At 52.7% G+C, this 27,109-nt stretch overlaps 3 protein-coding genes across 11 annotated transcripts in view; 1 reads left to right on the forward strand and 2 right to left on the reverse strand.

Annotated features, from left to right (window-relative positions):
* Positions 1-1,647: 1,647 nt before the first annotated feature.
* SLC26A11 (solute carrier family 26 member 11) lies at positions 1,648-19,390 on the reverse strand. Its single transcript, XM_019982177.2, has 17 exons — positions 19,244-19,390; positions 17,904-18,127; positions 17,177-17,369; positions 16,726-16,811; positions 14,685-14,764; positions 13,513-13,655; positions 10,938-11,113; positions 10,422-10,494; positions 8,152-8,202; positions 7,037-7,097; positions 5,682-5,737; positions 5,345-5,485; positions 4,663-4,790; positions 4,240-4,339; positions 3,657-3,790; positions 3,250-3,322; positions 1,648-2,492 (listed from the first exon to the last, which is right to left on the reverse strand). Exons 2-17 carry the CDS (start codon positions 18,123-18,125, stop codon positions 2,401-2,403), a joined length of 1,809 nt encoding a protein of 602 aa, XP_019837736.2. The 5' UTR covers positions 18,126-18,127; positions 19,244-19,390; the 3' UTR covers positions 1,648-2,400.
* Positions 19,391-19,433: 43 nt separating this feature from the next.
* SGSH (N-sulfoglucosamine sulfohydrolase) lies at positions 19,434-26,590 on the forward strand. Of its 7 annotated transcripts, none has more exons than XM_019982217.2 (8): positions 19,434-19,562; positions 20,676-20,836; positions 22,351-22,456; positions 22,665-22,815; positions 23,160-23,316; positions 23,679-23,760; positions 24,250-24,453; positions 25,244-26,590. In XM_019982217.2, the coding sequence occupies exons 1-8, from the start codon at positions 19,466-19,468 to the stop codon at positions 25,801-25,803; spliced, it is 1,518 nt and encodes a 505-aa protein (XP_019837776.2). In that variant the 5' UTR covers positions 19,434-19,465; the 3' UTR covers positions 25,804-26,590. The 7 variants fall into 7 exon arrangements, with proteins under 7 accessions (XP_019837776.2, XP_070630045.1, XP_070630044.1 ...); XM_070773944.1 differs by having other exon boundaries at positions 25,522-25,774; XM_070773943.1 differs by having other exon boundaries at positions 25,063-25,463.
* A 43-nt stretch (positions 26,591-26,633) lies between these two features.
* CARD14 (caspase recruitment domain family member 14) overlaps positions 26,634-27,109 on the reverse strand; it is a 37,436-nt gene continuing 36,960 nt past the window's right edge. For all 3 annotated transcript variants that reach the window (XM_070773932.1, XM_070773931.1, XM_070773933.1), the window contains one exon: positions 26,634-26,829. In XM_070773932.1, the coding sequence (XP_070630033.1) occupies positions 26,634-26,829 (196 nt within the window). The remainder of the gene's footprint in view (positions 26,830-27,109) is intronic.

Genomic DNA, 27,109 nt, shown 5'->3' on the forward strand with positions numbered 1-27,109 from the left:
TGGGTTGCCATTTCATTCTCCAGGGGATCCTCCCGACCCAGGGATCGAACCCGGGTCTCCTGCATTGCAGGCAGACTCTTTACCATTTGAGCCACTAGGGAATCCTGTCAACAGTAAGGAAGGGCTTAATCAACTGTGTCATCAGAACAGTCACATGGCTCAGAGAACTTATCTAGCTGATGAGCTGGGATGATGAAACCCAGCCCTGCATCTTCTGACATCAAATCCTCTCCATACCTCTCTTCTAAAATTCATTTTTATTATAATTTTCAATGTGCTTAGTTGTTCAGTTGCATCTGACTCTGCGACCCCATGGACTATAGCCCGCCAGGATCCTCTGTCTGTGGGGATTCTCCTGGCAAGAATACTGGAGTGGGTTGCCATTTCCTACTCCAGGGGATCGTCCCAACCCAGGGATTGAACCCGGGTCTCCTATACTGCAGGCAGATTCTTTACTGTCTGAGCCACCAGGGAAGCCCTATAATTTTCCATATGTCAATGCAATGTTCTCTGAAACATTAAACCATACAAATATTGTTTCTTATCTACCCAAGGAGGAAACACTGCCATGAGCTTGATCTTTATCCTTCCAGGACTTTACAAAGTCTCATACATGTATCATAGAATTGTTTAGACTGTACTCACACAAATGGTTATCTCAAGATGGGTATCACTCTGCAACTTGCTTTTTCCACTCAAAAATCTGTTAGTATCCACACTACCTCGTTCCTTTAACTGCCATGTGACCTTCCACAGTTTTCATGTTCCGTGGTCAAGATACTTAGGTTGCTTTCATTTTCCAAAATTGCTAATGAGGTTGTGATAAAAATCCTTGGCCTGCTTCCTGGGAGATGGGCTCATGTTTCGCTAGAGTGGCTTCTGAGAATTGGAGCTGCTGAGTCACAGACGGTGAGAGTTTCTAATGAAATTGTTCCCACCCAAGTGTATCAATTTGCCCAGCCCTTTGAATTGGATGATCTCTGGGTTCCAGAATGCGTGGGCTCAGTATGTGGGAACAGGCCCAAAAGGGACCACACCTCCATCCCAGCTCTGGGCAAATGTGGTCCAGTGGGCAGCTTCAAGACACGCTTGCCTTACCCTAGATGGGAGAGGTTGGGGGAGAACAGATACATGTATATGCATGGCTGAGTCCTTTCGCTGTTTACCCGAAACTATCACATTGTTTGTTAATCGACTATACCCCAATACAAAATAAAAATTTTGTTGGTTTTTTTTAAGACAGCTGGCCTTGTAGAAAAAGATAAACTGCCTAAGCTAAGGAAAGGTGATGTGTGGCTGGGGGTCAACCATTTAGCTGGGGTCAGGGGCCTAGAAGGAGAAACACCAGAAGATGGAGGACAAGGAATCTGAAAAGACTTGTGTACTATGAGCAGGCCTGGACCCTCACTCTGCTCAGACACTGGCCACAATGGCCTGGGCAGAACACTGGTGGCTCTAGGGCGCCCATCCAGGGCCATCGCACTGTGAGTTCTTTCTCAAACGAAATCCAGGGGCATAACCTCCTTCAGCTGCGATTTACTGCTAAAAATGATGGAAGTCAAATTCCAAACAGGCAAGTCCGTGTCTAGAGGGTTTGCTAAGTAAATTACGACGCATCTATGGAATAAGATACCATGGAGCCATTGATCATCATGTCTTCTCTATTTATTATCACAACGAGTAATTCACAGCAATGACCGCATGAAACTGTGGGTCACAGAGCACCACGGATGAAATGATCCCATTTACATGACTGTAAACACACACCCACATGCTAAGTACACACATGTACATGTACGGTGGAGGTCAGAGGTCAGGAGCTATCGCCAAAGTGGATGGGGGAGGGGAAGATTTCCAGTAGTTTTTACAATAAGCATGTATGGATTTTACAAAAACACCAAAGCTATCAGTTTTTTAAATTTAAAAAACACAACAAAGTTACTTTTCATAGACACTTTTAAGTCTTTTGGCAAACCTTGGTTTTCCTCTCAACAACAGCACTGCCGCCGCCATCAAGAAGGGAACCAACCTGAGAGATGCCCACCCTTCCTGTTTCCCCCAAAATCCAGGAAAGCGCTGGGGTGAGAAGAGGGCTCCTCTCCTAGATCATGCTGAAATCCCCGCCCTTTCCTTTCTCACCTGGTCTGCCATTCTAGAAGGCTCTCTCCTAACCACTCTTTTAAAAAGAGTTCTTAATACAGGGAAGAGCAGGGAGGTACCTTTTCGGTCACCTCAGAGGAAGGGGTGAGTCCCACCTGTGGACTCCACACCATTGCCCTCCCCCTCCTCCAGGTCACCTGCTCAGGTTTCTCAGATCCATGTGGAAGGCGGCATCCGGCATCACAGTGACAAGAACCTTCCGGGAGACCCTCTGATGTCGGGCGCCCCTTGGCAGCCCACTCAGGCCTTCAGCAGGGCAATCTTGTGTTCCGGAACAGAGTCTTCGCTGCCATTGTAGGGCTGGGTCCCTGGTTCTTGCTTCAGGTATTTCTCTGCAGACAACACAAGGTTTTCAAACACTAAAAAAGCAGAGTGAGGATGGGTCAGTTCAGGGAATGGGATTAAAGGCTGGCATTTTGGGGGACCTTGAATGCAGAGAGTTAAGGTCCCTGGGCTGGTGCCCCCAGCCCTGGGTTGGTTTCACCTAAGTCTCCATCATCATCCTCACCACTCTCGGTGCCATGATAACCCTCCTTATTGCCGAGCGGGTTCCTTGGCATGGCTGGGCCCAACCTGCTTATCCAGCTCCTGCAGATCAGCTTCTAGCTGCTTCTAGCAGCAACATGGATGAATCTCACATATACCAGGTTGAGCTAAGGAAGCCAGACACAGAATCCCACTACACGAAGTTCTAGGACAGGCTATGCTGACTGATGATAGAAGAAATCAGAGCAGCACTTACTCCCAGTGGAAGTCAGGAGAATAAGGGAAATTTCTGGAATAATGGAGATGATCTCCACCCTAACTGGACAACCACTGCATTCATCTATCAGGACTCAAACTCATACTTAGCATCTGTGCATTTCACTGTTTGTGAACTATGCCTCACATACAATCCTAAAAGATAAAACCCCAGAGCAGAAAGGGCCCCTGACAACCTGCCCACTGTCTCACTCTCATCAGAGTGCGCCCCACTCTCAGACTCAAGCCCTGACCCTCCTGTCTCCCAGGGTTGCAGTCCTGCTGTCCTGGCCCCCAAGGCGTGGGCAGCTGGGCTGCTGCGGCTCTGTGCTGACTGGCCGCACTCACCTGCTTCTTCCAGGGTGCAGAAGTACAGGACTCCCTTCAGGTCAGCAGACAGCAGGACACGGAGGACAGGGACCTGCGGGGCAGATGAGCACTGACTCCAGGCAGGAGCGCTGCCGCCCCAGCACGCCACGCCGCGGGCTGCCTCACAGCTCCGCGAGAGGAACCTGTCTTAAGGGAATACTCTCTGGGGGACAACGAGACGAGTGCTCTGCAAGCACAGGTTATAACGGAAGCGAGCAGAGCTCTGCAGCCTGAGGCCACAAGACAGGAGCCCGGCTACCTTCCTCACTGTGTGTCGCTGGGCAAGTCACTCAGCTTCTTTGGGCCTCAGTAGCCTCATCTTGACACGGGGAAGGTGACAACACAGCCCTCACTAGGCTACTTCCAGAGCAGGTGCCAATACCCACCTGCAGGCCAATGAGGGCAAGGGTGGCACCCCGCTTGTGGAAGTCCTCCAGGAGCTCCCCAAGCCCCAGCACCACCGTGTAGTCGATGCTGCAGATGTGGGTGCAGTCCAGGGCCACGGAGCGCGGCGGGGATGCTGGGGGGAGAAGAGAGGTCACACCGGGTGCAGGCCACTACAGGAGGCCCTGGCCAGGGGCCTGAGGCCATGCGAGGCCATCAGGAGCACGTCCCCAGTGTGAATGGGAAAGGACAAGGACCCGAGCCATTAGCTGTTTGGGGACAGCAGCAACTGTTTCCTTCACACGGCAGACAAACAAGCCCCTTTCTCCCCTAAATATCAACTCCCAGAAGCAGTGTGCCCTTAGGGACACATGGTGGGGACCTGCCACCCTTAGTGCATCCAGACGGCGGGGGTGGGGGTTTCACTGGACACAACTCTGAAATGCCCGAGACCCCCTGGACCCAAGGGCAGGCGAGCTCCTTCCTGACAGTCGAGGGCAGGATCTGGGGTTCAGCAGGAGCCAGGCTGGGTGCAGAGAAGGTGGTGGGGAGCTGGGGATGACCACAGCCCACGTGGCCACGTACTTTCCAGAGCCCGGCTCAGCAATGCCTCTCGGAGGGTCTCGATTGCAGGGAAGTGCAGGCCACTCGCCGGCTGCAGGACTAGCATTGGACCCTCTGACACCTGGAGACAGCAGGGGAAAGGCAGTGAGCCCCGGAGGCCAATTCAACAGGGCAGCTCTGCCAGGCTTAGGGGGGATGCAGAGTGCAGAGCTGGCGGGAGCCCCCACCCATGGCCCCATGCACCACAGGAGAACAGCGTGCGGTTAATGCAGGAGGGTCACACCATCCACCAGGTGAAAGGTTACTCAGCAGTGCCTCGGGCCACAATCACACAGAGAGCCAAAGTGTAAGACAGTGGGATCAAGGGGTCCACCCCATGGCATACTTCACCCCACTGGGCCCCCTGAGGCCGGTGGGCCCCCCTCAGGGAGGCAGATGGGCTACCTGTATTTTGGGTCTGGCCACGGAGTGCAGGAGAATCAGCACAGAAACCAGGGTGCCTGCCAGGATGCCATACTGGACTTCCCAGAAGCAGAGCAGGAACGTCACGCAGAGGGGCAACAGGTCCAGCCCTGGGAAAGGGGGTCCAGCTGAGAGGGGGATCCTCCTCGGCGAGCTCAGCTCCTAGCTACCTGAGCCCTCCTATGAGGACGCCTCAGGTATGGCTTTCATCTAACAAGTAAAGGTGTCTTGGACCCCAAGCAGCCCCCAAGGGTCCACCTCTCCCTGCAAGGACTTGGGGACTGATGCTGCTGACAGGCCATGTCAGCTCAAGGGTGTCAGAGGCAGGAAGTCCCTCCCTGTCTGGCTGACCTGGCCCCCGGCCCCTGGAACAAGGCCACAGTGGGCACTTCTCAGGGGACCAAGGATAAAGGGATGCAGAAGTCACGTAAATCCCTCAACTCCTTTGAGAAACAAAACAGAGTAAAAACTTGTTATAGTAAATTAACTGCAGGTTCAGGGGACCTGGAGCTCCATTGACGGTGGAGAAGGGAGGCTGTGACGTGGGCCCTGCTGGTCACCCCGAAGCCCCCGCCTTGCCCCAACTGGGCTGGTGCGGGCAGCGGCTGACAGCAGGGGCAGGATCATTGATAAACCTCAGGGCCGACAGACAGGAGACACATACTCTTCACTCGCCAGAGTGTCTTCACGATCTTGGTGTCGAACAGGGGGACCACAGCCATGATAATGACAGCAGCCAGGGCAGACTTGGGGATATAGTAGAAGAGCGAGGTCAGGTAGTCCAGCGACAGCAGCACCAGGGCTCCTGCGGGCGTGTGGGGGCGCCGTGACCTTGTGGCCCTGCCGCCCCGACTCCCACCCAGCAAGGAGCCCGTCTAGGGGCACAGAGCTGGGCGCCAGAGCCAACAGCACCCACGCCCCGGGTTCCTTCCTCTCCTTTCCTCCCATCTCACTGCCGTGGACACAGGAGAACACAGTGTGTGTGCTCGAGGGGTGCTCACCCGTCATCAGGCCCCCCGCTGGGGTGCACACTCCCGACTGGGCATTCACAGCCGTCCTGGAAGGTGAGAGAAACCCATCAGTGGCTGTCAGTTGGACCAGGAGAGCAGCTGAGGTCCACACAGCTATGGCTGGTCTCCAGGAATGGGGGCTCCCGTGGCGGGAGGGGTGGGGGTGGGGGAAACGGGAGCCCTCAGCAACACTGCCACCTAGTGGAGAGACTTAAGACACTGGTGCACTGGGTCCTCTCACCAAGGGAGACTCCTGGGCCTTCTCAACCCCAAACAACAGATGGGCATGTCTGAGAGAGGACTGGTTGTAAATCCAAATGTCCGACGCTGTAATTGTGCTCGATATCAGGGGACACAAAATATGACCTTAACTAAACAGGTTCGCAACCCAGTTATGCCAACAAGCACATGTAAAAAGTTAACTTGAAAACTGGTTACAGGTTTTACTTCATGAATGCTAGTATAGCACCTACCAAGTGACCAGAGATTTTCTTTAAACTCCCTAAATAATTTTCTGAGACAGACAGGGCTGTCATGACTCTACAGACAGAGAGAATGAGATGTGGGAGGCCGGGCCACGTGCCCTATGCCCCCTCAACATGGTGGTCTGGGGTATCAGGAAGGTTTAGTGCTCAGATACGGTTGGGTTGGGTTCTAGGACTTGGCCTGAGGGCTGGGCACTGATGCCTCCTCTTCTCTTTCCAGCCATGGGCCTCCCTCCCACCCTGCCCTCCTGCTTTTCGGTGGTCCATATGGTGACCCCACCTGACAGTCTGCCCCTTCTTCAGGCAGAGCTGCAGTCTTTCCCGCCCCCACTATCTTTCAGGAATTAACTCAAGCAACAAGATGCCAGGAGCATTTCCATGCATGGGCATGAGCATGCTCAGTCACTTCAGTTGTGCCGACCCTTTGCGACCCTATGGACTGTAGCCCACCGGCTTCTCTGTCCATGGGATTCTCCAGACAAGAAATACTGCAGTGGGCTGCCACACCCTCCTTCAGGAGATCTTCCAGACCCAGGATGGAAGCCATGTCTCTTACATCTCCTGCACTGGCAGGCAGGTTCTCTACTCCTAGCTATCACCTGGGCAGCCCACAACACTGTGTACTGTTGTAAAAGAAAAGCAGCCGAAGAGGTGGGAAGCAGATGGAGCCCCCCGTCCCGCGTCTGTGTGAACAGTCAGAGCTGACCGATGGGGAGAAGACGGATAGGGAGAACCATGAAAACGGCCTCAGGACATGGGAAGGACCCCACAGGGGAGCCGGTTCTTCAAGTCGGAAGAAGACCTTTTGTCCCAGGCTGGGACCTCCCTGGAGACACAGAGAGGGAGCATGTGGTCACTCACCGTCCAAAGCTGCCTGTGACCGGGTAGGAGGAGAAGAGGGAGCCCAGAATGTTGGTGAAGCCTAGGGAGAAAACAGAAGGAAAAGGTTCATGCAGGGGAAGGACCACGAAACACAGAGGAAAAGGAGATGTAAAGGAAGGACACAGAAACCAAACAGAAACGGAAGACAGGAGGTGAGAGGCTCTACCCAGGGGGGCACCCTGTATCGGGTTATCCCTCCCTCTAGCAAGGACAAAACAAACCACAATCTCTGCCAGTGTGCTGAGGTTGACTCCAGCTATGAAGCAATTCTGACCCTGGCCTTGCCTGTGTGAGTTAGATATGCCTTTTCCTGTGTATAACAGAACAAGGAACCCCACTGCCCAGAAGTGGGGCGGTGGCTGAATAAGGCAAGTGTGCACAGGCCCAAAGTGCCCAGTCCTGCTGGGTCCCTCATGGTCTGAGTTCCTTCAAAGCCACACTCTTTTCATGAGATGACCAGCCAGAATGAAGCCTTGGATTAACCTGTACTGGACACACCCGTGCCTGGAGCCTGGCTGGGAACTCAGAATGGAGTTAATCAGCCCACATTCATCACCACTGGATTGTCAGCAGCCCCCTCAGTCAGTGGCCTTCACAAAGATGACCAGTCTCCTTGGTTCCGCAAAACCCACAGCAAGTCCATAGGTTCAAGGCCTGCTCTCAAGATAGCGCAGATGACACTCAAGATACAGCCCTCCACAGTCAGGAAGGCTGGGGCCAACTTGAGTCCTAACTCATCCACAGGGTGGAGCAAAGGCAGCCAAGATCCTGTAGGATCAGCAGGCTTACCTGAGATCTTACCTGGCCACATTACTCAGCCATCTGATCCTCGCCCTGGAAAGCCCCTACCCCCAGCCCAAGAGGAACATTCCAGGTGTTTCTCGACCCAGAACAGGCCACAGCCCTCAGGGTCAGGTACACAGCAGGTGCTCAACGAGTCTCAGTCAGACTGGACACCAGATGTCGGAACCCTACTCCTAGCGATTAAACTGAACCACCTGAGATGGGTGCAAGGTCCCCCGGGCCAGCTGTGCACCCGGCGTGTCAGCCCCACCACCACCCACACCCCGAGAGCGCCCGCTGCTGAGTCTTACCGAGGGCCAGCAGCTCCTGGTTGGAGTTAATTCGGTAATTATTTTGAGACGCTAAAGAGAATGGACAAAACATTGTTACTAGATATATATCACCGGGAAAATGTTTGTGAAACGGTAAAACAGGATACCAGTTTCTCCTTACAGCACTATGTTTCATAAATATAAACACAGATAAAATATATCCATATATGCAAAGGTATATGTGTCTCTGTGCTTACAAAGAAAACAACAAAGAGTAGAAAGACATAGAGTGAAATGTTACCAGCAGTTAATTGGGGTAGTGAGGGAGATTATAAGTGATTCATCTTTTCTTTATCCATTTCTGAACTGCCAATATTTTGTGCAACAAATATTGCTTTTATAAGGGAAGGATGTTTTAACTAAAAGCTCTCTGGTTACAGGTTACGATGACTAGAGAGTCTCAGATGAGGCCTAGAGAGATGAACAGAAGATTTAGGGGGAAACCATGGAGGAGCATCAATCTTAAGACAGCAGTTGGCAAACCTTCTGTAAAGTGCCAGACCGTCAATACTTTAGTTCTGTTTTAATATTTACTTATTTGGCAACATCAGGTCTTAGTTGTGGCACATGGGATCTTCTGTTGCAGCGCACAGAATCTCTAGTTGCAGAGTGTGGGTTTAGTTGCCCTGTGGCATGTGGGATCTTAGTTCCCCACCCAGGGATCGAACTCATGTGCCCTATATTGCAAGGCAGACTTTTAACCACTGGACCACCAGGGAAGTCCTCAATACTTTATGTTTTTTTTTCTTTTTTTTTAATCAAAAGAATTTTTTAATGCTTTAGGTTTTGAGGGTCACACCCTCTGTCACGCTGCTCAGCTCCCCACTGTAACACAAAGTACCCACACACCATGAACAACTGAGCGAGACCACCTTAAAGTAAAACCTTATTTGTGAACTCAAATAGGAATTTCATACACTTTTCATGTGTCCCCAAATCCTAATCTTCTTTAGATTTTTTTTCAAACATTTAAAATGCAAAAGCGATTCTTAGGTGATGGGCAGCCAGCCGTGGTTTACTAAGCCTTGATTTAAAAGTGCAACAAGCTTTGCAAATGAGCACAGAAGTCAGCGGACTTGAAAAGAAAACAGGGAGTTTTCTAAGTAATAAACAAGATGAGTAACAGTTGCCACATGCAGATTCCAAGATATGCCCCTCCAAATTAAAAAAAAAAAAAAGGATCAGAAAAATAAAAACGAAACAAGAAAGATGTGAGCTGAACAGCTTGCAAACTGAAATGTAGTGTGGTCTTGAGCGATTGTTGGTGTTTGCAAAGGAAAACCCCTTAGAATGAACACTACTTTAGAGTCTCCTTGGAATGGTCTAAGGATCCAGATGCTGGAACTTCAGGGAAAGAAACAGAATCCTGGCACAACCTGGGCTGAGCAGTAAACACAGTTTAGGTAGTCATAATAACAAACATGTCATATATTTGAATTTTAACCTTTAAAGTCAAATTAGATCCAAAGACTTAACCCTGTTACAGAACGGAAAGAGCACGTCATCCTCATGGACAACACAGAGCACAGTCCAAGAACCTAAGACAGACGCAGGGACACGTGAAGGGTTTGGCAGCCCCAGCTCAGGCAGAGGGAATCAGTATTGAGCGGCAAACACGTAAGTAGATTAACATTTCCCAGCCTCTGAGGGGGTGAGGAGGGGACAGACCAGCTGTGTTCAGACACCTGGAAAGGGTACCTTGTTAAATTTTTAGGAATTTTGCTAATAGGTTATCAAATACAGCCATTATTACCAATTAAATGAAAACTTTAAATTAAATCAATTACATTAAAAACAAAGATAATACTTAAAATGTGTCCGTTCTTAATGTACTTTACTAACTTTCATTATGACCAATGAAATTACTTAGCTGTATGCATACAATGGATAGTGGCTATTTCATATCTCATCACAAGACCTGAATGTTCAGACTCCACATTCAGCTTGAAATTAGCTGGCAGCGGAAGGGTGTATACCACACACAGAAAGTTCAACTGACAAAGCCTCAATGCAGGACCTTTTATGTCCAGAGAGTGGACTGTCAAATATTTCCAGCTACTGGAAGAGATTTTTCATTGACAATCCATTTCCACTAATTTTTTTCAAAAAACATAAACATGTGCTACTTGGATAAAAATTCAAAGTTTTAAAAATCAGAGCAGATAAAAGCAAGCAGGAGAGCAGGCAAGCAAGGCAGGCTGAGCTCCGGGTTGAGGTGCCAGGGAGGGCGTGGGTGGTGAGCATCTTACCAAAGGATTTGGCCACTGCGATGCTCTCCAGGAGACCCATCAGGGGTACCACGACCAGCCCGGCCCCCATTCCCTGAGAGAGGAGAGAGGGGTGGTGAGTGACCCTCTGAGGAAGGACAGAACAGGTCTGACCAGGCAGTGACCTGATAAGGCAAGCACTGGCTTGTCCATGTCTGACGGAAGCAAACATAACTCTAGCAGCAGGGCTGTGAGCTCACACTGCAAGGAGCAAGACACGGAGCAGAACACAACAAATTCCTGCTCTGCCAGCATCCATGATGGCAGAAACACCCCTGGGCTCAAGGCAGAAAAAATACCCGCCGTGTCCCTTGAGGCTGTGCCTAATCAGGAAGTCATTCACACCTGTCTCTGTACCAAAGACGCACCTTTCTGAGGATGCAGCAGTCTGAGCTGAGGTCAGAGCTGCCCATCACTAAGCTGATGCATCAGGAGATAGAACCAGGGCCAGGGGCACTGCAGCCTTGGCCAAACTGGCTGGGTTCCGTCCCTACCCACCTGTACCATCTCGGTGAAGGAGATTGTCCCATTGGCAGTGGTCACTGAGAAAGGGGGGATGTGGGCATCGGGGAGTCCCTCAGGTGTCTTCCCAGTTAGAACAAAAGGCTGGTATCCGGTCACCTGGAAGGAGTATGCGACCAAGGCAGCAAAGGAGACCACCAGGGCGTTGCGAGCTAGGATAGACGGTAAGAATGAAGGACATTAGCAGGATAAGGAGGGTCATCTCCAGAGAAAATTATTCCTACATATGTATGTACATACAAAGTTTGTTCTCTGACAATAATGGAGTTATATTAGAAATCAGTAGCAAAATACTAATTAGAAAATCACCAAATATTTGGAAACTAACTCCTAAAAGGCTCCTGGTTCAAAGGAGAAATGAAATAATCCACTCCTAAATAATCCACAATTCAAAGGAGATGTCAAAATGGAAATTAGAAAGCATTTAGAACTAAATGAAAGTGAAACTATAACCTATCAAAATTGTGGGCTGCAGTGCTGAACAGGGGAAATTTATTATCCTGAACACTGCATCAGAGAAGGCAGGACTCAAAGACCTCAGCTTCTGCCTTAAGATTTTGAAAAGGAAAGGTATACTTAAGATCAGCCAATGCAAGGAAATAATATCAGAGTAGAATCAATGAACTACACGAAAGCAATGGAGAGATCAATGTTGAGAGAATAGAGAGAATCAAAACTTCTGTGACATAAATAAAACCAATGAACTTCTAGATTAGTTGATAAGGAAAAAGGGCAAGTGACCTGGGAGCAAGTCCTCACTCTGCCTCATCCTTCCTACGTGACCTTGAGAAGTCTTATCTGGTTTGTCTGTTTCATCTTTCAGAGCCTTACTTCCCTCACTGGCAAAACAGGGAAAATAATATCCTATCCTCAAGGCTGTGATGAGAATCCAAAGAAGTGATGTTTGCGAAGTGCTTTCTGAGAGTCTGCATTCCCAACAAGTTTCCAAGCTGCTCTGAGCCCACACTTTCAGTGTCAAACTTCTAGACAATAGAACCTATTTTCATTATCTTACAGATGACTAAAGTGCATAAAATTTTGAAAACAACTCATGCAAGTGCCAAGTGGCTAAGCTAGGACTTGAAGCCAGGAGTTTTTATTTTTTCTTAAACAACTTTTTTTTTTTTTTAAGTTACCTATAGATGGCTGGAGGAATACAGAAAAAGGTATCTTAGAAGCTCAGAGAGTTTTTTTTTATTTTTTGGCCACACCTTGCAGCATGCAAAATCATAGTTGCCGAATCAGGAACTGAACCTGTGCGCCCTGCAGTTTCCACTGAATCACCAGGTAAGTCCCCAGGAATTTTCAATATAAACCCAGTGCTCTTCCACCCTCCCCACCATCTGGAGTGCTCAACATTTAACCATGGTCTTCAGGCTGCAGAACAGGGTCTGGTGAGTGACTCCAGGGACCAAGAACCAGCTGGAGAATCTGGAAGTGACTCAAGGGCTAAGAATCTAGCCACCCCTTCTTCTCACATGTCTGGATTTCATGGCTGCCAAGGAGTAGGTCCAAGTGGGGTGATTTCTGTTCCCTTCAGCTCTGGGAAGGCCCACTAGATATCAGCACTTCTTGCTTTGCTATACTTGCCATTCTATCTCAGTGTCACCTACTGGTACCTCAGTGGAGAGATTTCTAATAACATCCCACTCCCATCCCTCACCCCCTCTACCCACAGATGGCCCTTCAACCAGCCAACGGTCTCATTAACTCTCATCTGGCAGCCTTTCATTTCAGCCTTTCTTTATAGATCCTCTGGTTGATTCCAGGCCCAAAGCAAAAGCTTTACCCTCTGAAGTGAAAAGAGAAAATCACGCAGTCGTGTCTAACTCTTTGTGACCCCATGGACTATACAGTCCATGGAATTCTCCAGGCCAGAATACTGGAGTGGGTAGCCTTTCCCTTCTCCAGGGGATCTTACCCAGGTCTCCCACATCGCAGGCAGATTCTTTCCAGCTGAGCCACAAGAGAAGCCCAAGAATACTGCAGTGGATAGCCTATCCCTTTTCCAGCAGATCTTCCTGACCCAGGAATCAAACCAGGGTCTCCTGCGCTGCAGGTGGATTCTTCAGCAACTGAGCTATTAGGAAAGCCCTTACCCTCTGCAGCTGCAGAGGGACCAGTTTGTCTCAGTGGAACTAGTTTTCTCCCCCAGAGACCTGCCAGGGTTTCTCAGCCTTCGCACTGCTGTTTTGGGTCAGATCATTCTTTGCCACGGGCGACTGTACACTGCAGGATGTTTAGCGATGTCCCTGGTCTCCACCCATCACATGCCAGAAACAGCTCTGCCCTACAGGGCTAACCAAATATGTCTCTGGACATTGGCAAAAGTCCCACAGGTCGAGGGCAGGGGCATGATGTACAAAATCATTCCTGGCTGAGAACTGCTGCTGCTAAACCAGTTTCCAGGCTGGCTGCATATCAGAACCACCTAGTGAGTGACGTGAGAATCTCAAGGGGTGGGATTCCAGTTCCTGGGGTGACTACAACGTGAGCCCAGGTTATTCAAGACAGCTGTGGAAGTGCTCCCTCGGCTGGAAGGCTCCCTCACCTGTGGTGGCAGTCCAAACCAGCCCATGGCTGAGCCGCACTCCGGTGGGCATCTCAGGATGGACAGGAGGCACGTGGTCCCGCATCAGCTTCAGCACCAGCAGCAGCACCATGCAGACCAGCCCCAGCACTGCATCGCCCACCCTGCAGATGGACACCGGTCACCAGCCAACCCCACGGACAGCACCGGCCTTCGGCTGCTGGAAAGTTTTCTCTCTCTAATGCTCTTTTTCCTAAGAAATCTGTGTCCCTATTCCACTTCAAATCTTTATTCAAAACTTTTTAGGTATGCAGGACCTAGGGGTTGAGGGCCAGATCACAGTGGTAGTTGCACTACCTCTCACAGTTTCAGTTTGTAGCTCTCTGGACTACAAATGCCTCGTTGGTTCCAGAAGACTCACTTCTGACCAGTCCATCTCCATCTCCACTGCCCGCTGTGACCCCCACCAGGTATATCCTATGGGCCGGGAACCTCAGCAGCAGACGGGAAGACGACGAGGGTCACAGGGTTTCTCCCCTACTCCCTCCAAGTAGCTCCCCCTACAGCTCCCTCCAGGTCATTTCTTCCTCTTGCCTCTCCAGTCAGGGAAGGGTCCTGACCTGTGGCCAGGAGCATCTCCTATTTGTTCCTTTAACCCACTGGCCCTCTGGGAGATGCAGCTCCACCTGAGGGAGGTGCTTGCTGAGGGAACCACCTCTACCTGCCATCCATCCCTTGGGTACCTGCATATCTGCTGGCCTCGGCCTCTCCCTGCCCTACGTCCTCCTCTTCGCTGAACTATGAATTCTTTGAGTGACAGACTGCCTGCCCTTCCCTTTCGTGGTCTCTTCTTACTTTGACCATCTGAGAAAGCCCCGCATGGGGTCACGCTGACCAGCGCACTGGACTGACTGGAGCAGAGCGTCTCAAGCTTCAATCAATATGCTGGCCAATCACCTGGGGCTCTTGTCAACCTGACCAATTCAGCAGGTCTGGGCAGGCCAGAGTGTGTATATCTTACCAGCTGCCAGGTCATGCCAACGGTACTGCTCATGGGGCCCCTGTTTAAGCAGCAGGGCCCCAGAGAACTGGAATAAATGCCACCTGGGAGGGGAAATGGGGAGGGGACTGGGAGGGGGTCTACAAGGAAGAGCTTACTAATACAGGCGGTAAAAACTCAGCCGACCGAGTACCTGGTCTCTCCGATGTTGTGGAAAGTGTAATACACTTGCAGGAAAAACTGCCTGGGGATGTGCTGCAGTCCCAGCAGGTTCTGTTCAAACAGAGATTGTGGTTAGACAACCTTCTGCGACGTAAACCCTGAGGCCTCTCCCTTGCAGCATCGTAATACCGCTCTAAAGCTGGAGTCCCCTACCCATAACCGCCCTTCCTGAGGGAAAACACTTGCTGGCTCTACCGGGCTTATCTAAGTCCATTTCCAAAGCCCCCCACGGGCAGATGAAAGTCATCCCTCCCCAAGGGAGAGGGGACGCAGAGGGCATGTTACAATGTTCACGTTGTTTCAGGCCTTTGCAAATTATTTTCGTGTCCGAGGAAAATCAGCATGGGCGACCTCAAGCCAAGGAAACTGGTTCAAAAAGTGCCCTGGTTAAGGGTCCAGGGTCGGGAGTCCTGGGGCCCAGACCCGCCCGCGCAGACCCAGCTGCCTGAGGCCGGCGGTCTCGTCCATCACCTAGCGGCCCGCCCTCCGCAGCATTGGCCCCGCCGCCATTGGCCCGAGACCGCGTCCGTCACTTGGAAGCCCGCCCTCCGGGAACCGCCCCCTACCGGAAGTAAAAATCTGCGCAGGCAGGCTGAGCTGCGCGGGTGGGGCCGCGGGGCCCCTATCAAATCAGCAGTCCTAGTCATGGAGAAGGGGCGCCGCTCTGTGTTTTAGTTCTTTATCTGGCTGGGATCAGAAGGGGCAGTCGAGACCAGACTCCCAGGGTGGTCAGGCTCCAAGGACCCCAAAACCCGCTGTGCACACAGCCATTGAAGAGGAAGGACACTGAGGAGGGTGGACACAGAGAGGGGTCTCTGTCCTGGGCAGGGGACTCCTGTTTGGGCAGGTCAAGAGGAACCCCACCCAATCCAGCCTAAAGGCTCTCAGAGGGCTGTCATGATGTAGTGAAGGTTTTGAAGACAGGGCCTAGGGTTGTCGAATAGGAATGCGTAAAGCAGATACCCTCTCACTGTGTTATGAAAAAAAGAGCATTCTTGACACTAAAAATGAAGGATAATGTTTCCAGAATAAAGGACACAGCGTCCCACGAAACAGCATTTGCCAAGCTTACCCTGACATATGTGTGTACATAATCTATTCTTTGAATTTACCCACATTGTTCTAGGCTGTTTCCTCCCCTGTAAATGGAGATAATGATAAGCTTACCTCCCAGAGGACTTGTGAGAACTAAATGCAGGGTGCATTCAGTCCCACACCCAAAAGGGTCAGCTACCCTAGTCTCTCTCACATGTACCCCTCTGGGGCTTTGTGTTTTCACTTTCTTGCTTGGCCTCCATCCTTGAAGACTGTCACCAGCCAGACTGAAGCGGAGCCCGACTGTGGGAATCACACCATGGAGAGCCTGGTGTGTGCATGTGTCTGTTGCCCTGAATCTCTACGATTCAGCTCAGTTTCATTCTGCTCAGCACAGCTCGGGACAACCACGGTGGAAGCAAAACAGTCCCTGCCCTCCAGGCACTCAGAACCCAGTGGAAGGAGAACAAATGATATCCTCAGATGACCAATGATTACTGATTCCAATACTTGCCACAGACGTTTAAATGGAAACATAAAGAAGCATGATACTTGACAAACACTGAATGAGAAGTTGGGGGTGGGGAGACATAAAAATGAAATCACCTAGCTAAATTAGCTTGGGGGAGCAATCTGCTTGTCAAAATTTTGGCAGTATGCTTGTGATCTGTGAAGACCTGATGGCTTAGTGTATATTTGAGGCTGCAGAACTCTGTGAGGTGAACCAAGCACTTAGGCACGAAAACTCTGACAAGTGTGGGGGCTGTCATTACTGGTTCCCCAGTACTGGTTTACCTGTGGTAGAACTTGGCCATCACTCAAGATCTCCCCCAAAGGATGGTTTTATTAATGGAGACTCAGGTCAGCACCACAGGCTCTGGACCCTCAAAGAGCAGGTTTGACAGGCCCACACATATCAGGACACGGCCTCAGTCCTGTTAGCCGGTAGGTGCCCCAGGGCCAACTAGTGTGCCTACCTTGATCTGCCCGAAGCCGATGATGATGGCAGCAGCCGAGGTGAAACCTTTAATGACGGGACAGGAGATGAAGTCCAGCAGGAGCCCTGGACAGCCAAGAGGGAACACCACACTGGTTCCAGCCCTACTGGCTCAACATGGGCTGGGAGAGGTGAGGGTTGGACTGGAGCTAAAGACTAGTGGAGGGCATGCCCTGTTCGGGCTGGTTTGGAGAACAGGAGAGACTATGGACTGAGCCCCTGGGCACTTCTCCAAGTGTCCTGGCTGAGCATAATAGGGAAGGGCTGAGAGTCATCCTTCCTTAGACACACACACACACACACACACACACACATGCACACACACTGGGATAGCCCTTGAAATGCAAATAAGGAACTGCTAAAGGCATCGAATCCCCAGGAGGAGAACTGTAGCCCCCCACCCTCATGGCAGCAAAGCCTGAAAGTCTTACCTAAGCGCAGGAACCCCATGCCTAACTGGATGCAGCCGGTCAGAAAGGCCAGCAGCACAGCATACGCAGGCTCGTGGAAGGTGTAGAAGGAGACCAGGAGGGACATGATGGCCGTGGGGCCCAGAGTCACATCTCGGGAGGTACCCAGAAAGAAATATACGAAGCACCCCATGAAGGCAGAGTAGAGGCCGTACTGTTGGGCAGAGAGAGCAATGAATACCCAGGAGGCTCATGGCACACCCCCAGGGGTCCTTGGCATAGCTGACTGAGCAGAGGAATCTATGTTGTTTGTTGTGTATTCTGGGCACAGCAGTGTATACAGCAGGGCAAACTGCTTACCCTCTGTTATCCAAGGTTGTGGACCTACAGTGATTAGGGGCCTCTTTTCTACCCACACCCACCTGGGGCCTAGTGTTCTTATGTCTGAGTCTGTGAGCCTGAGAAAGGGTTCTTAAAGCCAGGATGAGTCATCTCGCTGGCCCCATCAGGCCATCCAGAACTAGCTTGGTGCCTGTGGCAAGAGGGGTTACAGGGGCACGTGTCTGCCCAAGGGCCATCACATGCTCTAGGTTATAAAATAAGGCTTTGTCGGACTGGAGCCCAGGGTGCTCCCTTGTCTGGAGGGGATACTATGCCTTCTACTTTGCTCCTGGACGAGCACTAAGGTCTGGAGTGGGGTCAGGCTGAGGGGAAAGGAGGTGGGGGGTAGCAGGGGCAGCCATCTCACCTGGGGAGGCAGTCCAGCCACCTCGGCGTAGGCCAGCGCCTGGGGAATGACTGTGAGCCCGACTGAGATCCCAGCAATGAAGTCCATCTTCAGGGCGTACCAGGTGTAGTCAGGCAGCCAGCCCAGGAAAGGCAGCCACTTCTGCATGGTCTCAGTGGACCAGCAGCAGGACATAGGGGCAAAGCCCTTGGGTGGCTTCATAGGAGACATAGGAGGCGACATGTCTGGAGCGGGGGTAGGACACAGACCAGCAATCAGTGTCTGGGCTTCAGAAAAACCCAGCAATAAGGGAGGAGGGGGTTGCCCAGAGACATCAAGAGATGCGCCACTGGTCTACTCCCACGTAGGGGGGTGGAGCCAGACGGGTTAAATCTCCCCCACACCTTGCTGATCTGAGACAGGAAACCAACATCTTAGGTAGAGGAGCCCCCAGTCGAAGGCGCAGTGCCCACTCCTCACCGACTGCTCTCCCTGAACCCCACCTGCCCAGACCCTAGGTGCCTTCTCTTCCGCCATCAACTCTGGCCCAAGGGGGAAAAAAAAAAAGGTTTCTCAATGAGAAGCCTAAATACTAATGAGACTCAAGGTTTCGCTTCCCAGGAAAATTTATTTCCTTTTTTATTTCCCCCTCTCCCTGGAAACTTAACGGGGAGCAGTGCAGAGAAAAGCAGGTCCACGGTGACAGCCACAGCTGTCCGGCGAGTGGGAGGGGTGACTAGACGTGCGAGCGTCCTGAGATTTTCCAAGTGCGCACCATGGAAGGCTCCACCCACTACGGCAGACTGCGGCGCTGTGGTGGGGGGGCTCCCATCCCAAGGCTGCGCCTCACCCCAACCCCCACCTGTGGCGTTTCATCTTTAGAGGCGCCCTAGGTATTCTAGTAGGTTCTGAACGCACGTCAGTGGCTCCCCCACTAATTCGGGTCGCGCGTTCTCTGGCGCCCCTGGCGCGCAAAGTCCGTCCTGGCGCCCCTGGCGCAAAGCCCGTCTCAGCCCACCCCCTACTCCCGATCCCCACGAGGATGTTACGGACAGAACCTGCCCCCCACCCCCAAAGCCTCTTGCCCCGGACGCTGGGGTCTAAGGCGTGGGGATTCCACGCCGGCTGACCGTCTGTGGTCTGCTAGCCCCAGCAAGACGGAGGGTGTAGGGGACCTGGTGGGGATGAAGTGGGTGGGGATGAAGTGGGTGGGAGAGGGGTCCCCGCGGGAGGCGCCCCCACTCTCGGACCCCACGTTGCCCCCCGATTCGGCCGCCCACCACCGATCCCGACCGGTACCCGGGCGGCTCGCTCAACCCGGTCCCGGTCCCAGGACCCGCCGCCGTCCGCCGCTCACTCACCGGACGCCACAGCTCCGGGTCTCCGGTTGTCTCCGCAGCTCCGGGTTTCCCGTCGTCTCCGCAGCGGGTCTGCAGAAACCGGAGAGGGAGGGGGAGCGGGAGCGGGGGCGGGTCCTGGGCGGGCCTGGTGTACACGTGACCGAGGGTGGGGCGGGGCGGCTCTGGTGCTCACATGACCGCGGGGCGGGGAGCCGGGGCGGGGGCCGGGCTGGAGCCGCCACCATGCGAAGCTCTGGGCAGGGCTGCTGGGTGCTGCTGATCTCCGTGGGTCTCTGTTGTGTGCACCGGGCGCGCCCCCGGAACGTGCTGCTGATCCTCGGTAAGTGTTGACCCGCTGGCACCCCTGGTACTGCCCTCCACCGCCGCCGGTGGGCTCTCCTAGAAGCGGCCAGTGCTAACTCTCGGTGCCCTGCAGCCCCCATTTCCATTCTTTCCCCGTCTCCTTTATTTGCTGGCCCCAGACTCTTTGTGGTCAGCTCCTTGGAGAGGCAGGCAGAGGCGGCCCTGCCCACTGGAGGGTCTGGAGGTATCAGCACCAGCATTCACACTCCTCTCCTGACCCGGGTTCTGACCCTGTACCCCGGAGCAGCCCGGGCTAGCCCTGCGGTCTCCGCCTCCGCAGGGGAGGCTGGGCGATTTTCCAGAGATTACGGAGTGGATGCCAGAAGAGGGGCTGGTGCCCAAGGCCCCAAAGACCAGCCAGGGTGCCCTAGGGCTCTCATCTTCTCTCCAGCAGTGATAACCCCCTGTTTGCCCTTCCTCTTTTAGACCCCAGAGCGCTGTAGCTCAGCTCTCCTCCTCCTGGCTGAGGAGAGCAGCCCCCTACCCACCTTCTCCACTAGCCCCCACCACCCTGAAACCCGAAGTTCCTCTAGCGCCCTGCTGTTCACGAGACTTCCTGTTTGGGTAACCAGGGCCCAGCTCTCACAAGACAACCCGATTCTTTCCGCTTTTGAGGTCTGGCTGTCTGCCAGGGTCTCGCTTTCTGATTAACATTGTGGTCTTGGGCAGGCCCTTCAGATAATTGTAACACAAACAGCCCTGCACTGAGGGACTCCCTTCAGCTCCCCCACTCCTAGGGGCATGGGCAGAGAACTTGCGCATTGATCCATATCCTCATGCATGTCTTCAGAACCCAGGACTGCATGGGCATCCCTACCTGGATCTCAGGGTTACCTGAGTTTTCTCTCTGCCTCCTAACATGTTCACCCACTTTTCATACATGTCTGGTGGCATTCTTACTCAAGTAACAGGCCTGCTGAATATCATGGCCACCTGGGAATCACACCTGCTAGGTATCACACCTGCCCGGGTATCATAACCGCCTAGCCATCACTGGCCCAGGCCACTGCAACAGGACCCAGGTCTTTCTCCCCTATGCTGCTCCTTCTGAGCCCAGCCCACTACGTCCTTTGTTTTCCATCTTCCTCAGCGGACGACGGAGGCTTTGAGAGTGGCGCCTACAACAACAGCGCCATCTCTACCCCTCACCTGGACGCCTTGGCCCGCCGGAGTCTTGTCTTCCGCAATGCCTTCACCTCTGTCAGCAGCTGCTCACCCAGCCGCGCCAGCCTCCTCACTGGCCTGCCCCAGGTGAGGGCGGCAGGGAGGCAGGAGGAGGGAGTGCCCCAATGCCTCTGCTGCTGAGAACACTTCCCTTGTCTCCCTGGGCATTGTCCACCTTCCCTCCCTCACCCCCAGCCAAATAGTCCAAGTGCAGCCCTGCTCCACCACTCTGTGACTGTGAGCAATCACCTACCTCTGTGAGCCTCAGTGTCTTCGCCTGTAAGATGGGGTCATGATAATAGCTCACTCCTGGGATTACTGTAGGATTGGCCAAGTTAACACCCTATGTGTAAAGCTCATAGTAAGATGCCTGGCAGGTATTTGCTCAACCCAGTGTTCATTGTTGTCATGATGTTGTCCCAGGAGCTTGTGTGACAGTAAAAGCTGCCATTTAAGGCACTTACTCTATTTTTATTGAGCCGACACATATATTTACACACACACACATATATATATAATGTAAAAGTTTACTATTTTAACTGTTTTAAGGATACAGCTCAGTGGCATTAAGTACATTTACATTGTTGTGTAACCATCACCACCATCCAGGACGTTTTTATCACCCCAGACTGAAACTCTGTCCCCATTAAACAGTAATTCCTTCCCACTGCACCACCAGCCACAACCACTAGTCAACTTTCTGTCTCTGTGAATTTGGTTACTCTTGGTACCTCACGTAAGTGGAATCACACAGTATTTGCCTTTTTGTGACTGGCTGGTTTCACTCAGCATAATGTCCCAGAGCTTCACCTGAGTAGTGGCACGTGTCAGTAACTCACTACTTTTCAAGGCTGAGTAATGTTCCATTGTGTGATAGAGCATATTTTGTCTATCGATTCATCTGTTAATGGACACTTGGGTTGATTCCACCTTTTGCTGTTGGAATAATGCTGCTGTGAACCAGGTGTCCATGGGCACTTACTCTTAATGTGTTACCTCACAACATTATTTTATGGGAGCACAGCTGTGGTCTGTGCGTTTCTTTCTGAGAGCCTGAGCCAGTGAGGAGAAGGCCTACATAAAGAGGAGACAGTGACCGGAACACAGAAGCTTCCTGAAAGGTTAATCAGGCAGCTGTAGGCCATGCTCACCTCTGGACAGTAGGCTGCAGGAATAAGGACAGGGATTTACCTACTTGTGTCTCTATAGTGTGAGTTTGTAACATGTATGACAATTTCTTTCATGCTATAAAACGGCTTGCTGGGATGGCTTTCACTCAATAGTATGTGGTCTTGATAGAAAAATCGGAAAGTATAGATATGCAAAAAGAAGAAAATAAAGGCTACTCCTAATTTTGTTATACATCCTCCCAGTCTGTTGTATTTCCTGGGAAATACAAGTCCCAAAGTCCCATGGGAAGGACCTGTGGGCCTGTTCGGCGGGGAGTGAAAGACGGAGAAAACCTCTCCGAGGACGCTAAATCAGGGGCCTGTGAAGGGCCAGGTTGGTGAGCCTGGGAGAGCGGGAGTGTTGCAGGCGGGACGGAGGGCAGGGGTGGTAGGACCAGGCGGCATCCTGCATCACAGCATCTCTGCTTGCAGCATCAGAATGGAATGTACGGCCTGCACCAGGATGTCCACCACTTCAACTCCTTCGACCGGGTGCAGAGCCTGCCACTGCTGCTGGGCCGAGCTGGCATTCACACAGGTGAGGGGCTTCGTGTGGCCCCAGGGGCAAGAGAGCAACTTCCCATCCTGCCCCAGAGATCCTGACTGGGCTTTGGGCACATGAGAACAAGGGTTCTGCTGCCCTCCTGGAGTCCATAGCAAGACACAGGGTCTGGGGAGCAGAGCAGGGGGCAGAAGGGAATGGGAGACCAAAGGGGCTCTGAACAGGCCTATCTCTCTGGCTCCAGGCATCATTGGGAAGAAGCACGTGGGGCCGGAGATGGTGTATCCATTTGACTTTGCATACACGGAGGAGAATGGCTCTGTCCTCCAGGTCGGGCGGAACATCACTAGAATTAAACTGCTGGTCCGGAAATTCCTGCAGACGCGGGGTGACAGGTGTGCAGAGACTCCCGCCCCCTTACCGCCCTCACCTAGCCAGACCTCTGGGCAGTTAATACTAGATGCAGCTCCCAGAATCTTTGGTTGGGATTCTTGGAGTCCTCAGACAGATGGGGTGTGGGAGGGGGAGAAGATTCCAGATACTCAAGTTGATCTGGTCAGAGGAAGAGGAGACATGGGGAACCTGAGGTGGCACAGATCACAGGTTATCAGTTGTAGGGGAGTAGGCAAAGCTGAGGGGTGTTCCTTCCTGAAGGATGAGGCTCCCCAGGGTAGAAGTAGGGTGATGGTCAGCCATCTGACCTTGACCTCAACGCTCAAGCCCATCCCTCCACCTGCAGGCCTTTTTTCCTCTATGTTGCCTTCCATGACCCCCACCGCTGCGGGCACTCCCAGCCACAGTATGGGGCGTTCTGTGAGAAGTTTGGCAATGGGGAGAGTGGCATGGGGCGGATTCCAGACTGGACCCCCCAGACCTACAACCCGAAGGATGTGCAGGTAGGAGGGTCCCTCTCCACGTTTTCAAGAACTACTTTTCTTCTTCCGCTTTGTAAATCGGGGGACCTGTGCCCCTCTGGTGGGTTTGCAGCCCTGGCCCCACGTGTGTAAGAAGAGATTCTCTGACTCATTGGAGCCAGGTCCCCATCCATGGGATGGCAGAGAAAAGGGAAAAGACATGGATGATGTTCCCAGAAGCATGGTTCTTCTGGATTAATCCATTCAGGAAGGAAAGTGATTTCAGGCCCTGGGAGCAGGGCTGGCACCTGTATCTCCCACCCCAATTTAAGGACTGACCACTCTGTCTCCTCCCCAACCTGTCTGTTCTAACCTTGACTTCCCACCCACCTGCCCCATCCCAGGTGCCTTACTTCGTCCCTGACACCCCAGCCGCCCGAGCTGACCTGGCCGCTCAGTACACCACCATTGGCCGGATGGACCAAGGTGGGTTCAGGGAGCCCAGGCGATGGGATAGGGCACATCTCAGGCTCCCGTCTTAGGCCAGAAGCCAGAAGTCACAATGTTGCGGGGTTGTGTTTCCTTAGGGGCCTCTGAGGGAGAGTTCTTCTTGCCTCTTCCAGCTTCCTATGGCCCCAAGTGTTCCTTGGCTTGTGGCTGCTTCACTCTGATCTCTGCCTCTGTTATCATATGTCTTCCTCCCGTGTCTTTTCTTTAGCCTTTGTCCCTCCTCTTTATATAAAGACACTCATCACTTGATTTAAGGACTGCTTAGGTACTTTAGGATTATGTCATCTCGAGATCCTTGACTTAGGATCTGCTGGGCAGGAGGCCTGGCTGGTGGGAAGGAAGGCAGGGGTGACTGAAGGAATCGATGGTGCAGGGTCTGATGAAGAAATGCAGGAGTGCACACACATTCCCATGACTGCGCGTCTGTCTGTGTCTGAGCTCTGCTCTCCCCTCCACACCCTGCAGGGATTGGACTCGTGCTCCAGGAGCTGCGTGGAGCAGGTGTCCTGAATGATACCCTGGTCATCTTCACGTCCGACAATGGGATCCCCTTCCCCAGTGGCAGGACCAACCTGTACTGGCCAGGCACTGCAGAGCCCATGCTGGTATCGTCTCCAGAACATCCAAAACGCTGGGGCCAGGTCAGTGAGGCCTACGTGAGCCTCTTAGGTAAGACTCTGCATCCCATACAGCAGGGATCGGGTGGTGGGGGGGGTGGGGGAGGAAGTGAATGTTCAGTGGGACCACAATGTCCAGATGTTGCTCCTTACCCACTACCTTATGTGGTTGCTACTCCAGTGAGAAAGGGGTGGTCACCCCCATTCTGCGGTTGCAAAAATGAGGCTCAGAGATGTAAACGAAGAAGCCCAAGGTCACACAGCTTGTAATCACCAAACTTGGATTCTAATTTGGGTCTCACTGCCTTCACGCCTGTCATTTTTCCACTGGACCATTAGGGAGCATCAGTCACCTGGAGCACTTGCTAGGATCCAAATATCCCACTGCATAGAGTCTGATTCAGTAGGTCTGGGATGATGTCCAAGAATTTGCATTTCTGATAAGTTTCCAGGTGATTCTGATGCGCCTTGAACCCACTTTGAGGGGTCAGGGCAGTAACATGCTTGGGCCCCCATGGCTCAGGACTCACATCTCCCTTTGGCTCCAAGGTCAGGGAGTGTTAGGGCTGCAACACAGAGCAGGAATAGGTCCCTAGGGGCCTTCCTCATGGATTTTAGAATTCTGGGTGTCACCAAATTGGGGCCTCCTGTTATATTGAAGGCATCATAGCCTGGAGGGTGATGCAGCAGCGATGGGTTGACCATAGCAGCTTCCCCCTGTTGGTGATTTGATGTGCGAGGCGGCCCACCAGCTTCCAGAGTGGTTTGGATTCACCCTTTCCAGGGGTCTGGACCTAGTGCCCTGGAGGGCCCACCCTGCTGAGATGCCATCTCCTTTCCAGATCTCACGCCCACCATCTTGGATTGGTTCTCCATCCCCTACCCTAGCTATGCCATCTTTGGCACAAAGACCGTCCAGCTTACTGGGCGGTCCCTCCTCCCAGTGCTGGAGGCAGAACCCCTCTGGACCACAGTCTTCGGCAGCCAGAGCTACCATGAGGTCACCATGTCCTACCCCATGCGCTCCGTGCACCACCAGAACTTCCACCTGGTGCACAACCTCCACTTCAAGATGCCCTTCCCCATCGACCAGGACTTCTACATCTCGCCCACCTTTCAGGACCTGCTGAATCGCACCACAGCTGGCCAGCCCACGGGCTGGTATAAGGACCTGCATCAGTACTACTACCGGGAGCGCTGGGAGCTCTATGACAGGAACCAGGACCCCCACGAGACCCACAACCTGGCTGCCGACCCCCGCTACACCCAGGTTCTGGAACTGCTTCAGACCCAGCTGGTCAAGTGGCAGTGGGAGACCCATGACCCTTGGGTGTGTGCTCCAGATGGGGTGCTGGAGGAGAAACTGGCTCCCCAGTGCCGGCCGCTCCACAACGAACTGTGAGGCCCTTCCTGCCCCTACAGTAGGGGGCCTGCTGTCCTGAGTCTGAGCCGCGTCCCGGCACATGAATTCCTGGGGGGTACCCAAGATGCTGCAGTATCCCCAACCTGTGACACGTGAGGATGGTCTGGGGACCTGCAGGGAAAAAAGGGGTTGGGACATGGGGCTTAAGACCCTCTTGGTTCTTTGGAAACCACAGACATTCTTGTGCCCCTCACCTGAGAGGAGATGGGTTTCCATATGCCACGAGGGTGGTGGGTGGGTGCAGACCACACTCAGTGTGGGGACAGCATCTGTCAATCCTGGTCTGGACAGGGAGCCTCTAAAGGACCTTTGGGCTTTCTTCTTCCTTCACTTTGCCCATAGTCAGGCTCCCAACCCCTGGGCTGGGTTTCTGTGAGATTGCTGATTCTTGGCAGGCTCCTTGAGTGATGGGTTTCATCCTGGGGTCTGTATGAGCAGAGCTTACCCTTCTTTTTGAGAGGGTCCCAGGATGAAGATGCCACTGCTGAGGCATGAAACTGCCCTATTCACTGGGTAAATCCTGGATGAACATGAGTCTGTAGCACAGACAGCACTCGTGGAGTGCTTCAGACCTTCCCTGCCTCCGCCCACCTGGGAGCAGAAGCTCTGCCTGGGAAAGCCCAGAAAAGGGGTGTTCTCTCAAGTGGATGGGCTCCTGTCGCCCTCCCCACCCTTATCATCTCCATCCTGCGGAACGTGGGAGGGAAGCCACTGGCCTGAGCATTTTGTAAAAGCTTTTTATTTTAGTAAAATATATCAAAGCTCATTTTCTGAATTTGTTCATGACACAGGGGCCATCAGCAAGGCCTCTACTCTGTCCACACGACCTTCCTTTGCTCATCCGTGATGGCCAGGCGGACGCAGCCGAGCAGGGCATCCAGGTCACTCCAGCTTTCGGGGGCCAGGCTGCTATATAGACAGGGCACTTTATCCAGCTCAGCCTCTTCCTGCCTGGCGGCCTCCAGGAGCTGGTCCTCTGTGGTACCTAGCCGCTGCAGAGCCTTCCTGCCAGGGCCGGAGATGGGAGGGTGGCTTAGGGAGAGTTTTGCACCTGTCTCCCGACACAGAGCCCCAGAAATCAGCTGCCAGCTTGGAATTCTAGGGGCCTGGGTGGACCGATGATGCAACAGCTGTCTAGATGCCCTAGACATGGGTGGCCTGATTTGAGGTAACCCAGCCCCTCATGAAGAAAATACAATTGGGGCCCTAGATGATGTTGTACTAATGGAAGGTGGTCTAGTTTACAAGTTCAGTTCTCAAATTATAAAGGAAGCAGCAGGACATC

The sequence above is a fragment of the Bos indicus genome, chromosome 19 (assembly GCF_029378745.1).
Source record: "Bos indicus isolate NIAB-ARS_2022 breed Sahiwal x Tharparkar chromosome 19, NIAB-ARS_B.indTharparkar_mat_pri_1.0, whole genome shotgun sequence".
NCBI classification, from domain to species: domain Eukaryota; kingdom Metazoa; phylum Chordata; class Mammalia; order Artiodactyla; family Bovidae; genus Bos; species Bos indicus.

Excerpts from the sequence above, each read along its gene's own strand:
- SLC26A11 (XM_019982177.2), bottom strand. The coding sequence starts at position 18,125 with ATGTCGCCTCCTATGTCTCCTATGAAGCCACCCAAGGGCTTTGCCCCT. Across the intron at positions 4,791-5,344 it reads GACACTCTGGCGAGTGAAGA|GGCTGGACCTGTTGCCCCTC; the intron begins GTATGTGTCTCC and ends CCCCTTTCCCAG. Across the intron at positions 2,493-3,249 it reads CTGCACCCTGGAAGAAGCAG|AGAAATACCTGAAGCAAGAA; the intron begins GTGAGTGCGGCC and ends TGTTGTCTGCAG.
- SGSH (XM_019982217.2), top strand. The coding sequence starts at position 19,466 with ATGCGAAGCTCTGGGCAGGGCTGCTGGGTGCTGCTGATCTCCGTGGGT. Across the intron at positions 19,563-20,675 it reads GAACGTGCTGCTGATCCTCG|CGGACGACGGAGGCTTTGAG; the intron begins GTAAGTGTTGAC and ends CATCTTCCTCAG. Across the intron at positions 20,837-22,350 it reads TCCTCACTGGCCTGCCCCAG|CATCAGAATGGAATGTACGG; the intron begins GTGAGGGCGGCA and ends CTCTGCTTGCAG.